At 38.4% G+C, this 15,805-nt stretch overlaps 1 protein-coding gene across 3 annotated transcripts in view; it reads right to left on the minus strand.

Moving 5' to 3' along the window:
* Positions 1–15,805, minus strand: part of gripap1 (GRIP1 associated protein 1) — a 65,975-nt gene that overhangs the window by 16,677 nt on the left and 33,493 nt on the right. For all 3 annotated transcript variants that reach the window (XR_010525932.2, XM_065248122.2, XM_065248123.2), the window contains 2 exons: positions 15,264–15,380; positions 11,170–11,263 (listed from right to left, as the gene is read on the minus strand). Coding sequence is in view for 2 of the 3 variants with exons in the window: in XM_065248122.2 (XP_065104194.1) it covers positions 11,170–11,263; positions 15,264–15,380 (211 nt within the window). In the remaining variant the exon portion in view is untranslated. The remainder of the gene's footprint in view (positions 1–11,169; positions 11,264–15,263; positions 15,381–15,805) is intronic.

Below are 15,805 nucleotides of genomic sequence, written 5' to 3' on the forward strand. Positions count from 1 at the left end.
TTTTTATCGTAGGTGTTTGCAATGGTGCTATTTACTGGATATGAAAAGGTCATCCCAAGTTTCTGATATTTTGGTCTCAACTATACTCTTAATTCCCTCCCTCAATGTAAGCATGGTATAAATTTCATTTTTTAATATTTACAAAACAGCATAATCTATATCAAATTACACACGGTTTACTTGTATTTTTAAAACATTAACTTGAGAGCTCCTCTCATGACAGACCACGTCACAGTTAGCAGAAGAGCTTAATGCATTATTACATCACAGTATATCAAGCTAAGTGCTAGCAATCTCATGCCTCTTTAACCTTATTAGATTGGCGTAAGAGCGAAGTACATGTCCGGCTAACAGAAGAGCCTCACTTATATTAAAGACGAGTGCGGCACGCTAGCATTGCTGGTCACGGGGAGTTGGTCCTATTGCTCGGAGGCACAAAAATGAAGTGGTACGTGACACATCAAAGCTAATTGAGATGTTGACCTCAACCCCCCAAGCCAGTTGAACCTTTGAAAGCATGGCTTTAACTCCTTGAATGACATTTGTTTCACCCCTAAAGCCTAACGATTAACAGTACTCGGTACAAAGTGCAGACTTTGCCGTTTATGTTGAACAGTAGATCATTCATCTGGTCAGCTCACCACAAACCTATAAAAACAATGCCAAAGGTCCCTGTAGGAAGTCACGCCACTTGGCGGCCATGTTTGCAATGCCTCCGGGCAGTCATGCAAGACTAAAGTCTTATCTACTTGAATGGGGAACAATGGGGAAAGAAAGCTCTAATATTGCATGCTAAAAATCACAATTAAAAAAATTTCTGACCAGTAATTTAACCTGACTGGACTTGTATGTATTATAGTGCAAAACTAAAATTTAATTCAAACATTTTTTTGAAATGCATGGACCAAACCCAGCTCAGATGGGAACTCCGAAATGGTCGAAAAAGCTCCCATAGTTGCACTTGTGTCCTTTATTTTTTTGTTAATTTACCATCAAGTATTCAAGGAGAAGGTGACCTTAAACCTTTGACCAGTCCACCCATACCTCTTCTTTCATAAAGTACTTGTCATCTTTGTATTTTTACAAACTAATAAAAAAATTTAGAAATAGGCAGGAACTACCTTAAAAATCTACAAAGCAGCCGTCTTAAGCCCAATTTATAGTCGTGCATAAGCTCTACGCCGTAGGTTATCCGTAGCCCCGGTGTAGCCTGACTTGCACCTCGCAAAATTTTTAACAGCGCGTCAGTTCTACGCGGACCGCAAACACTGTGATTGGTCCACCAGAACCCCTCCCGTCATGTAAAAAAACTGCGGCAGGTATTTCTGTTAGTGAAGGTGAAAACAAAGATGTGCCAAGTTGATGAGTGATTTAACTGAAACTTCAACAAAAGTCGCTGTTTATTCTTCGCTGTTTATTCTTCTTCACTGACGGCCGCGCTCCTACTGTGGTTACACTCGTGGATACTGCCTACCAGCGGTCTGCGCGTGTGTTTGCATGTCGACAAGGACGATGACGCAAAGGTATAAATGAAAACCGACGCGGAACCTATGCCGCCATGACTACGTCCGGACCTACACACAACTATAACGAGACCTTTACTGTGGATGCATACTGTCAGCGACTTCATCGAAAAGACGGATGACGTGAACTCCACTGCTTCACTCTCATTGGTTGTCGTCCAAAAAGTCGCTCATCATTTGCATAAAGTTGAACTGTTCTCAAGTTTGTTGCATAGCTGGACACACACACTTTCTGCCACCAAATGTCGCTCGTGTTACCAGAAATTGCAGAGCTTCCATTAAAATTTATGAGATCATGTAATTTCGTTGTTGCTAGTCGCTGGCTGTATGGGGCATACACACCAAATGCAAATTCAACGATTTGCGCAAGTAGAGTACATTGTATAGATAGGTGTGAATAGGCCCTGCGAATAGGCGTTACGAATAGATACCGCAAATAGGCGCCACGAATAGATATCGCAAATAGGCACCACGAATAGATACCGCCAATAGACGCCGCAAATAGAAACCGCAAATACACAATGCTAGACGCCGCAAATAGACGCTGCAAATAGACGCCGTAAATACAGGCCGCAAGTAGATGCAAACTTGTGCAGGGCGATTTGAAAATATTCAACTGAAGCGAAAAATGATCATGACATGAAGTTACATCCCATGAGTAATCTAGAGCGAGGAACGCAATGCTTTGCGCTTGGTGTGCACACAGCTTTAAACTTAGCCAAATAGCTTATTACAACCAATGCATTGGTTCATTAGAATTCTATTAACATCAGAAGTAGAAAAATCACAGACTGCATCCAGAGATGCTATAGTGTCTCCTTTCACCACGGTGTAATTCCCTTCCCAGCAGGAATAACTGTTAATGCATCTAGCTCTTTGGGGAACAAGGCGAACAAATCCTTCGACGGCTACGTCAATGTGCATGCTAATGACACTGCAAATGGAAAACTGCACACCTGTCAGTAACAAGGAAGTTATTTCCTTCATATTGATCAATGTCATTAATTCTAATTCGCTGGGAGTGGGTGTTAGCACTTGATGGAGATGCATGGATAAATCCACAAAGCAGATTTACAACAAGAGCTCTAATGGCTGGAAAATGCCGGCCGATTCCTTTCTAAGTTGTGGAATGGTGCCAGGTTCTCTTGCATTCGGAGATCCGCTATAAGACCAGCAAGGGATTTTAACCAGCAAAATCAAGCCACCGAGAGGAATCCAATGAAGACGGGGAGGGAGGCAGGCGCTGATGACACGCAGCAGATGTTACTAACTCACGACTCGGGGGAACCCTGATCATTCGCTTGGCTGGGCTTCAAAACAGGACTGCTGAGGTCACATCCACTGAAAACAACGTGGACGAAGACAGTTTGGGAGAAGAGACCGATAAAGAGGAAAACAGAGATGTCCGGCAGCGTTTGACCTTAAATGTTTTCCCCTTCAGGCCGACACAAGTTTCAAGATAACTGGAAAACACTTACACTGCATGCAACTGAACTCATTGTGAATCTCCTCAGGCAGATGCAGGAGTCAGCAAAATCTACACAGTGGTTACGTCTTCACACTGGAGAAGCAGTAACCACAAGCTAATTCATCTCAACAACAAGGTTCCTACCTGTTTGCAGCCATGTGCTTTTCCCAATTACAGAAATTAAGCATGCGCTGTTGTATCCCAGATGAGGATTTCCTACAATCTCTTTCTGAGGATCTGTATGGATAAAAGATCCATTCTTCTCATGTTTGTCTTTAAACCATTAGCACACACTCCCAGTGGTGTAATTCACTTTAAAGTGCAGTAACCTGCTTGTGTAGGAAAGAATAATAATTCTGAAGTGACCCACATGCTCCACCATTATCTCAGTGAGGTCTGAAGCCATAGGGCACAGGGTAAGGATAGTTTTCCCTTGAAAGATGCATCAGGACGGGTTGAAGTACACTGAAAGGTTAGCTCACTTCACGCATCAGTAGCGGCATAAAACAGGGGATCCAGACTGTCGTTTGCCTGAGCGTCTCACCCCATATGACTTCTTCACAGGGGAGAAGCACTTAGCAGGACTGTCCACACATGACTCCGGTATGTTGCAGAATGGATGATTGGCTGATGTTATGCCATCCTCTCAACTTGGTCATGCTAAAAGATGGTTCATGCCTGATCCCCCATCCCACAGCTGTCTAAATATCATTTGTCCATAAGGAAACACATGCCAAACTTAAGACAGAGACATAAAATGTCGGCCAAATATTTTGCAAATGATTTTCCAATGGTGGCACGATTTACAGCCTAAATAATGTAGGGGATGATTATTTAGCTCAAATCTCCCTTTGAATTTAAAGACACTCTGGTCAACGACTCTTTCGCATGCTAGTCTGGCTTCTCTTACCATACTGAGACATTTCCTGACTTTCATTTCCTCACCGTTCCTGGCAACAGCGGAAACTAACTCAAAGAGCTTTGTCGAAGATGAAATGTTGCACTGTTTCATCTGTTATATCACTGGCATGAATTTACAGGGAAGCACGGTGGGGTGAGGATAAAGCAAAAGGGAGGGAAAAGGACGGAGGAGACAAGAGGTGCTCAGTCTTTCCGCTGCATTATTGAGGATGAGTGTTGGGCTCACTGAGGCATGTCGGCATTCTGAATCATTTACATCCTGCTAATGTCAGCTCTCATCTACCATTGCTACCTTTCTGCAATCCTTTCTTCATTTTCTATCGAGTTTTCACCTCTTTTTCCTCTGGTCTATCATCAACTGCTGTAAAGAGGAATGTTTTTACCTTTAGTCTGTAAAACATCAGACTGATGCGCTACATTAACGATTACAGCAAAGCTTTGGATAAACAATAAAATTTAGTTATGTGATCTTACAACAAATTCTTTCATAATCTTGGTCAGATGACCTTGCTCCCTGTGCAAACACTATGTTTTTAGTCTCAAATATACAGGAAAGACATTGAATGAAAGTTAATCTAAACAAATATCATTTCAGTCACTATTCCTTTGTCGTTCATGTATGCTGTTGCTTTTTATTATTTCATCCTAAATATTTTCTATTTAATCAAATATTTATATTATAGATTACATGTTGCAAATATGAAATGGGGACTTTTATTAAAGATGCATTTTGTTCAATTCCACTAGCTGCGTTTCCATGACCCTTTAAATTGTGCAAATTGACATTGCAATTTGGAAACACGTCAATTTCGCGAACGCTCCCATGTATAGCAAAAAGTTTGGTGGTTTTCAAGCAATTCGGAAAAGGTGTATTTCGCAAAACTGCAATGGTCATCTGATGCAAGTATGTAACATGATTATTAGGGATGCACCGATATGGAAATATTGGCAGATACCAATAACCGATAACTCTTTGTATTTGGGGGCCGATAACCGATATATAGGCCGATAAATATACATATTCATTTTCTGAGCATGATTGCAAAGACAAAAGACAAACAAATACAGTGCTTTCTGGTTTTATTTTAAACCCTTTAGAATTTCCATTTCCATAACTTTGCATGTGATCGCTTTTGCTTTAGTACTCTCTTTGCTAAATTTCCTCGTGCCGTCAAGTGTTTGTTGTACTGGCTCTTTGGTAGGGTTTAACAGTGTTTGTTTGGCAGTGATTTTCGTCTGATAGTCTTTATATATTTCGGGATGGCGACACTTCAGATGGCTTATTAGATTAGTAGTATTGAAGTTTTTTGATTTACTGCCCCCTCGCATTACCTCACATTTGCAGCTGTTGCAAATTGCAAGTTTGATGTCTTCTTTTTTCACGACAAAAAATTCCCAGACCATGGACATCTTGTCTTCGCGCTAGACTAGCATAATCTTATTAAGCGCGCAACATGCGTCCTCTTCGTGCTACCAAATGAAGTGGTTCAACAAGCGGAAATAATCCATTATTTATTGGCTTTATTTATCTGTCTAATTTTGCTATCAGACCGATAGCGATAATATTAAAAATAAGCAGTTATCGGCCGATAACGATATGTCAGCCGATATATCGTGCATCCCTAATGATTATTATTTCACGATGACGTGGTGTGTACTAAAACTTCCCAGAAACACCTCTTTTCACTGAGTGCTAAGCTATAAACTGTCCTAAATTCTTAAAAAACACCATACAGGTTAAAAAAGACATAAGGGTGAGTAAATCATTTTTGGGGTGAACTGGGTGAAGAAAACCCCTTATTTAAACCGATTTCATGATCTCTCTTAACACCCCAAAGGAGCAGAGATCTTAAACTTTTATAGCACAATATTTACAATTAGGCGACACCAGCTTTAATGGAAACTAGTCTGCCAGCAAATGTTAAATCAGTCAGTCATGAAATTAAAACAGGAGAACACATGGGGGGGACAAAAAGATTCAACATTACCATTGTCATCTCTGATCTCAGGGAAACACAAGCAAACTTGCTTTAAATAGAGCACAAAGTATGAAATGATAATTATTGTCTCAGTGATTACCACAAAGCTATGACTGGACACAAAAATAACCAGAAGGGGTGCGCTTATTGCCCTTATGGCAAAAACAATTAGGATGAAACTAACATACTAGATTATATTTCAAAATGTCTATTTAATAGCTTATAATATTAAGAAAACCTTTTTCAAATTACAGACTGAAATGGTTCTTAGATGTCCCTATATGTAAATAATATCATGAGGCAGGTTATGCATTATATAATTACATTTATGTTATTATATAATGTATAACTATTATTTCACGCAACCCATAGCTAAGTCTATGGTCACTTACTGCTGTGTGTTTACCATCATTTCTCAAAATATCTTCTTTTGTGTTCATCAGAAAAAGAAATGCATACAGGTTTAGAACAACATGAGGATCAGTAAATGATGACAGAATTTTCATTCATCTTCATCATCATCTACAGAAACTAAGCTAGAAACATTTCTCAATTCAGAAATCTGACATATCAACATCGGTGCCAGTACAGAACAACATTACCAGTACACAGAGGTGAAAAAAACACATCATTTAAATGAAAATGACAATATTAATCATCACAGGCAAATAAAACCTGTTTAATTCTGAGGGTCAGGCAGGCTGTTAAAGCGTAATGAAAAACTATGTTATGATTTATTTGAGTGGAAAAACATAAATGCAGGGTTACGTTGTATGAAAGGTCCCTTTATGAATCTCTACATGCACTACACAATTACTGCCAAGCACCAACCAATGAATTAAAAAATGTAGCATACAGTATAAAAAACTATTCAACAACTATTCAATTATAAAACTGCAAAACTTCACATAAAACTAGAGTTTTTTACAGGTGAGCAAGGTTGAGCTTTCTGTTTGTGGATTTCTGGCAGTTCAATTCAAAAGTACCAATATTATTTTTCACACAAGGCTGAAATGTCTTTTTATAAAACTGTGAGTGCAGAGACCCAATGCCTTAGACCAGACCTCTATGAAAAAAGCTCTGCCAGTATTATAATGCTGAATGTTTTCATGCTCACAAGCTGTCAAAAATGGTTTAGATTCTCTAAAAACAGGTCTTGCAATGTTACCAAAACTTCACAAAAAGTGATAGAAGAGAGTTTAAGTTTTTTTCTGCAGAAAGTTTCTGAGCAATATTATATATTATATTCTAATAATTTATTCACCCCCATGTCATCTAAGATGTTTGTGTCTTTCTTTGTTCAGTCAAGAAGAAATTAAGCTTTTTGAGGTAAACATTCCAGGATTAGTTAACTGAGACATACAGGTTTATCTAGACAAACCTGTGTTATTTTTGCCTAAAAAATAAAAATATGCACTTTTAAACCACAACTTTTAGCCTTGTGATGTGCTAGCGTGACCTTACGTATTACGTCACCATGTGGAAATGTCACGTTTGTTCTATAACAGTAAAAGCTCAATTATCCAAGATTACATTTTATTTTAATTAAAAATTTCATTACCACATAAAAAATTCAACATCCTTCAACCAGAACTGATTTTTGTACCAAACATATTGATGTACTTTGAAATTTGCATTACCGTCAAGCTGCTTTCAAGCAATCTGTTTTGTATAAAGCCCTGTAAGTAGAGTTCATATACCAACTGGTAGAGCATTGCATTAGCAGCACAAAAGGTCAAAGGTTCGATTCCAGGGAACATGCATACTAATAAAATATCTAACTTAAATAAACTGTAAGTGCACTATCAAACACCAGGTGCAATGCAGTGCAATGCGCAACTCAAGTGTCTTTTGCTAGTTTCAACCAAGCGCAATTATCATTTTTACGTTTAGCTGGACTTTGTTTAAATAGCAAATGCATTTGCGCATATGGGCGTTCTGGTCTAAAAATGAGGTGTGTTCAGGCGCATTGTTGGCGCGTTGCTATTTTGAGCAATAAAAACCATTGACCAACAAAAACCTGGTCTTAAGTCTATGGTGCAATATTGTTATCGTTATTTAATGACCGCGTTAGGAAAATATGCGCCAAACGGGACGACAATGCGGGTTTGCTTATCACATACATGACTTATCACAAAAAAGCTTTTAAATATGTAAAATTTAAGGATTTTGGACATAGATGAGGACGGATTATGGGACATTAGAAGGCGTAAAGAGCTGCTTCACCTGTAGCCTGTTAAGTAAATAAATGCTTTGCTTTAAACAAATGCATCTGTTTCTAAATGTTTTTTAAATGCTACCCTACGGATTTATTGTATATGATGACTCTGAAAACTCACAGCGCTGTCCGAGTGCTGATACGGCCCTCCGCACATTTGTAAATTCTTTATCTCTTGTTTGTATTTTTAGAGTACAAACCTTTCCTTGCATATTTGCTAATTATTTCATGAGATATTAGTAGATTTACAGCAATAAAAAGCAAGCTATTTTTACTTCCAAGACTGAAAGAAAACGTCTTTTAAAGGTTTTAATACAAAAATAATTTCAATACAAATAAAAACAACCCATTTTTTTAACATTAATCTTAAACTGGTGGTCTTCTTCCTCCGCTTAGTTTTTCAGTTTGCAAATTTCGCTTTCTAAATGGGTATTAGGCATGGCGCCGGGCGCAAATGGCTTTCAAAGGGGATGAGAGCTGAGACTCTCATTGGTTTGCACGTTACGCCCAAAACACAGCCATTACTCATTAGGAGAATAGGAACAACCCTTTTAGGCCGTGCGCTTGGCGCATACACAGGGCTCGAAATTGCGACTACTTTGGTTGCATATGCGACCGAAATTTAATCTGTGCGACCTTAAAATATATTTGGGAGCATTTGTGCGACTTAAAATAGAAGAACAAATTTTAAATGCTGGCCATAGGATCTGTAAAGCCCAGTGGTGGTGTTTTATTTTTAATAAAATAAATCTATTAACATATACATTGTAGTTGTGGTACTTAATTTTTGGATAAGTGCGCCTACATTTTTGCTGGTGCTCCTAACTCTTTAAATTTGGGAGCACCAGTGCTACCAAATAAAAAAGTTAATTTTGAGCCCTGATACACCATTTTTTCCATTGTTAAATTACCAAAAGTGGGTTCGGAAACGGCCGTTTAGACCGTGCGCTTTAGACAATGCGCTTAGATCGTTAAAATAGGGTCCTTAGTCACTTTGGATAAAAGTGTTTAAAATAAACGTACAATGATTGTCTATGGGGCAAGACACTGCACTGGGATAATCGTCCACCCCTTTACACATTATGCTTTCACACAACGTGAGCTAGAACGCTATTAAAAAATTTAACAGATGAGGGGAGATCACACATTTAATCAGTCAAGAGGACACGGATATGAGCCAAATCAGATCATTCAAAATGGCCAAATATCAGCCTATTAATCGTCCTGGCAGATAGATCACTCCATCACTAATTTTTATTACAGTAATAACACACACTGGTCCTGTAACAGAGAGAAGTGCAAATGAGATAAAGACTACGAGGAAGCACAGGGCTCCATATAAAACAAAGCTTGCCGCAGTCACACGTAGCTAACCTCACGAGGCCAAACCTCATCTGCAAATGCCTGGTGGTTCTGTAGCATAAATGGTCCAGTAACAGCTCAAATTGACTGAAAGAGCGTCCAAATGACTAAAGGCCATACATTTTTCTGTTTTATACATGCCATTTAGAGACGGGGTTATCAGAGATGTTGTGTTCCAATAAATGTACACAAAGCACATTTGTAAAATAGTGGAAAATATGTAGAGACTTTAAATACGGTGCATAAAACCTGTGTGCCTTCCCGCAGACATTGCACAAAGTCAACCAATCAGTAAAGAGCCGTTATATCAAGATATAACTCCCAGTTTCGCATGCAAAATGCTCCAGGCGGATATTGGGTGGTCTGTGCAGTCTAAGGTTGAGAATATAACCCCCCCTTCAACAAACCTTGTTATATCTGGAGATCATGTAACATTCACAAGTTTATTAGCCCTTGTTTTTTTTGCCTACTGCAAAGTGCTTTTCAAGTGCACCTGAGAACGGTGGCACCAAAATAGCAGCATTAAAAATAGGACCAATAAAACATTTATAGGGACATTATACAAGATTGTGCATGGACACAAGTTCAGAAACGAAAATAGAAGCAACTGCAATAAATATGCATATGCATGGGCACAAACAAACATTTATTTCAAACTTGGCTGTAAAAAATTGAAGTATTTTAGCAGCGGACAAGTTGCAATTTTAGGACCATGGCATTTCAAGTTTACAATAAAATATTCACCACGGCGAGCAAATCTCATTAATAATCGCAAAAAGCAACATTTGTTTATTTCATATATTTAAAATTGACATAAATCAAATGTTACGATGTAATATCCCCCTAATAAATTAAAGGTGCTAAATAATACATTTAAATAATCTGTTAAATTGTTATATAATATCTACATAGAAGGTTTGTGGCTTTATTAAGTGCAAAAATGATCCAGAGTCAGTTTTTCATGTCCATTTACAACCCTAGGATTTGTCTTTATAATAAAACGGTTTATTATTGCCTTATTTGGAAGGGTCATGAATAATAATGTTGAGCTCTGCTCTGATTGGCTGTTTCTCCTTCAGTAGCTCTGTGTGTGTGTAAACAGATCTTATGTTTGACTCTGTATCAGATTTTGAGGAATAATCAATTGTTTGGAGATTGTTAATGGAAGTTTCTGAGTGGTAAGTTTATGTTTTTTTTCAGTATGGACCTGCAAAACGTAACGTCAATAGTAGAACTTCAGCCTAAACGCTAGCATATAGCATTAACTAGCATATAGCGCTAACTCAGCAGTCACAACTTTGTTTTTAGCATTGTAACAACATTGTAATTAATTTAATGTTGTGGCGTACATCTCGACTGTAACTTCACAGTTGGTGTTATGTTGAGATTGGTTTGTTTTCCAGCGGTCTTTTGCATGCACAAGGTTTACATAAGGAGGAAACAATCGTGTTTAAGGCTCAGGACATATCTTATTATTCATCTATGCCGAGGTAAATACTGTTTTCCATTTAACAGCCCTTTAAAGTGTAAAACTCCTCAAAGGAGACATAGAAGCCAAAGAAATAGCCAATTGTTGTTTACTTATGTGGCTGTCAGTTTTCTGTAGACTAAAAGCCAGAATGGAAATGTCTATCAGTCGACGTCATCTGCATTCAGAAAACAAGCATGGACAGCAGAGATAAAGAGAGAGATGCTTACCTCTTCGGCTGTCCATGACGTACGTCTCGATGATGGCGCTCTTTTTACAGATGTCATCGGCCATTGAGGCACAGCTGACCTCCAAGTGTTTGACCTAAACACAAAGCACACAGATAAGATCTGAAGCACGTCACAGTTTTACAATCGTGAAGTTGCAGCTGTGATCACTGCCAGCAAACACAACAACACAATATCGCTGACAGGAAACTAGTTATTTTGTGGTTTGGATGCTAACAGAGAAATCTCTTAGAGATGAAAAATTCTGTCTTCATTTACTCACCATCAAGCAGTTGTAAACCTGCATGAGTTTTTGAACACAAAAGAAGATATTTTTGATAAATGACGGTAACCACACAAATGACAGTAAACATTGACTTCCATAGTAGGAAAAACAAACACTATAGAAGTGAATGGGTACCGTGCCCTTACCATTATTTATCAAAATATTCTCTTTTTTTATTCAACAAATAAAATCATACAGGTTTAGAACAACATAAGAAAAATGAAATGATGATAGATTTTCAAACTTTGGGTGAACTATCCCGTTACTTTCAACTTAAAGTCTATGTACTGAATCTCTGGCCTGATGTCCATTAAAACATCTGATATGTTTGCCCTGGACAAATCTGCAGTCACTTCAGGGGCGTTTAAAGACTTTAAATATGCTCAAAGATTTCAAAGATGTTCAAAGTTTTGGACCAAGAAGATTTTTGCATGCAACCTTAAAATCAATTAAGCAACTATTCATCTTCTGCAAAATATTTTCATTTCTTCACTTCTCTGAGATCATCACTGTTTTATTTACGTTCTTCACTCCGGACACAATTAATTAAATATAGCTGCAAGCAGCAATTGCGGGGCCAAGCACCTTCAGCGCAATGAGCACCCAAAGCACAGCAAAAACCACACGACGCAGCAAATGCGCAAAGCGCAGAAAGCGCGCAATACAGAGGCCGAACCCTAAGCAAAGCAAATGCAGAGCAGAGCCACTGCAGTGCGGAGCAACAACAGTAAAGATGGCAAAAATATAACACGTGTGGAAAACCAGACAGGTCGAGAAGAACGTGTTAAAGTGAACACAAAAGGAAATCTCAATAAGTGAAAGTAAGAGCTGGGATTCAAACCCATGACCTCAGGTTCTCAAAGCACAGCAGTTACCGCATGCGCTACTGAGTAACGATTAAACCACTGAGTTGGTGTGTGCAAGCTATAGAATAGAGATTTAGAGCTGTAAACATTGATATTCAGCAATTACCAAAAGTGCAGAAATGACAACAGAGAGCACAAATAACTGAAATACAATGTATAGTATGAGATTCACAAAACTTATGTGAGAAAAAAGTTAAGACAAAATATCACTGCACATGGGATTCGAACCCATGACCTCAGAATCTCATGGCATATGGTTAACTTGATGCACAACTCAGTTAACACAGCTCAAAGGGCAGCAAAAAAAAGCTTAGGTGCTGCAAGGATTGACATGTGCCAATCAACACAGATGCAGAACTGACAGTGCAGAGCAGAACTAACAGAAATACAATGTATATGAGAATCAAAAAGCTCAAGTGAGATTGAAGACAAGAAGATCATTCTGTATAGTAATGCTATACAATGTAATATACCATCACATTAATTTACTATGACAAATAGACAATGTCACAGGCACGGTCAACTTTGGAGTGGTATTTCTAAGAAAGAGAACAGAATATCAAAAATCTGTTCAGTCATTTCTGTGTGGATTGCTCCAAACATTTTACGAGCAGTACCTGGCATAAAATAAACAAAATTTGTAAAAGGAGTAGCGAAAAAATCATCTACCATATGCTTTACAATAACACATGAACAGAATGTTGGAAAATGACAAACGAGGTATCGTTGCAATCGGCATAAACCAGTGAATACAATTTCACAAAGAAATTAATATCAGACAAAGTATTCAGAAGTTATAAGCAGTTCCATAAGAACTGTTATAGTTTATAACCCCTAGGTGGCGCTGTACTCTGACTTCCCAGGTACCTTCAGGACATCATGTCGAAGCTCCTTACTAATTTTTGCGCGGATATGTCCAATAGTTCAAAAAATATAACAAACTATGTGAAATTTCCAAATGGCGGACAGGCGGTTCGGTCAAACCCGGCCTAATACACATCGGCAGATGCGGCATGAGGTAAGCAATCCATAGACATCAAGATCATAATTTTCTGACAAACAGTTCAGAAGTTATGGGCAAAAATAGCCTATTTTCATATCTCATGACCCATAGGTGGCGCTGTCACCAAATTTGGCATGAACCCCAAGTTCATGGTCCACGTGAAGTGTACCAAATTTCATTTCAATTGATCAAAGAATGACCGAGCTACAGCTTCAGAACCATTTTTGCGTCAACCTCGTTAAGTTTGTGCATTTATTACTTTTGAACAAAGATAAATATCAAAATTCTGTTCGGTCATTTCTGTGCGGCTCACTCCAAAGATCACCTGTGCCACAATTCATAACAATTGAACCAAATTTGAAGGAGGAGTAGCGAATAAACGGAATACTGTACATTTCAAAATGGCCGCTACTGTAATGGGTGGAGTTTTACTGTAAGGTATTAAAAACAACAAGCATGAGGAGAGCAATCACGTGTACTAAGTAGAATTTTCATAGATCAAGCGGATCAGAAGTTATAACCATTTGAACATTGAATATTTGCACTGCTGGTGGCGCTATAGAGTTAGGACTAGAGACCCCATTTTTGGTCACATGACTTTTTAAGACCACCACTACAACTGTGCCAAATTTCATCATTTTCCTACGTACGGTTCATAGGGCTGCCATAGACTCCCATTGGGGAAGAAGAAGAATAATAATACTGACAGTTCCAATAGGTGCCTCAGCACCTTCGGTGCTTGGCCCCTAAATATTTATATTAAATACCCAGACGCAATAGCACTGGCGCCATAATCTGTGCATGGTCGTGGGCTCATTGGTGCATTTTGTTATTAAAAAAAAAAACACTTCCAAAATGCATTACCGCAATGATCAATGTAACATAACTGTGTACAAAGGTTTTAATTAATTAATCTGCTCTGAGGTCAAATATGCAAAAATGCGTTTCTCTAATAACCATCTGATATAAATAGATTTTTATTGTTTTTTAAATTGTATGCTTAGCGTGCAATTAAAATGAAATGTGAAATAAATGTAACGCAGTTAGATAAAATGGCGTGTACACCAAGGCGTTTACCCGGGCGTACATTTTCAATTGTTTCCAATGGAAGTGCCGCTCTTTTCAACTTGTCAATGTCACTTCTCACTTGGCCGTCCAATCACAGTAGAGGAGTGGCAAGACAAATATCACAACAACCAACCGGCGCATCTTTCAACGACATCATAGCAACCAAAGCGTTTATCTGAAAATAAAAACGCTGACATTCGTCCACAGTCGGTGTCTGACTGCCACTTTTAGACGTGTTTAAACACTTTGGTTTACACATCCCCTTAAGTAGCATTAAACAGTTGGTGTAAATAAACATTAATGCCATTTCAAAAATAGCTTCTTCCAATATTTAATTTTTTTACTGTTAATGTCTGTGCACACTGTGTCCCCCTAAACAAAAAATAAAATAAAAATAGTATACCTAAAAATAGTTTTTAAAAGAAACAACTATCAGACTTTCTGAAGTTTAACCATAAAAACATGTTATAATGAGGCTTGTGTGATTCTCCAGATTCCTTGAGTTAAAAATTACAACACTTTAATAGATATTAAATTACTTTATGACATAACACGTTTATAAGGACTGACATTGGCACGTATGTACTCTTGTCTCTTTTAAAGCTGAAGGAAAGATGTTACTTGACAAAGCTCTAACTACACAACTCCATTCCAATAGTTACTGTACAAGACCGATCGATTAAAATGTGAAAACGTCAATATCTGCATGAATATTTCACGATCCAAAAACACAATTTTGCACTTACAGCTCTCTGTGGAGTACACGGCCGAATGGTTGCTGCGGTATATGTCCTGTAAACCTGGGCATCTCTACTACGCTTTACTTTTCTTAGTAAAATGAGACTGCGGTGACTGGTTAATGCAAATGCCATACCTTCTCCTCCAGCATCCATTTCTCCTGCTGGACCTCAGCAAGTCTCTGGAAGAGCTCGCCAACCTCATCGTCTGAAAGGTCAGCCGGTCGCTGAGATTGAGGACTGCTGGTATTCGACTGTGGAAGGAAGAAAAACAAACCTTGTTTGGGTGTGTATAACAACTATTATAGGAAGGACCTTCATACGATGACTGTTAAATCTGCTGGTCCACTTTAGGTTTATTTTACCTGAAGAAAGAAAATGCAAATGTTTCTCCGATCAAACAATCTACAAAACACATAGTACATGTTAATTTAAAAAAATAAAACTTTCAGAAGTCACATGGAGCTACCAAACCAGGGAAACAAGCTGCTGTCCAATAAAAGTCACAGGAATGATTTCCATCACCTTCCCAATCACATAAAAAGGCTACTTTATACCTTATGCACAAGTTTGTTCCTGTCAGGCCTTTTCAAGGAGAACCTCAGCCTATTTTTTAACCAGAAGAAGGTCACCTCACAAACGTCCCTGTGGGTTTGCTCTCCTGTCTCCTGAGGCTCAC

This window comes from Paramisgurnus dabryanus, chromosome 11 (assembly GCF_030506205.2).
Source record: "Paramisgurnus dabryanus chromosome 11, PD_genome_1.1, whole genome shotgun sequence".
Lineage (NCBI taxonomy): Eukaryota > Metazoa > Chordata > Actinopteri > Cypriniformes > Cobitidae > Paramisgurnus > Paramisgurnus dabryanus.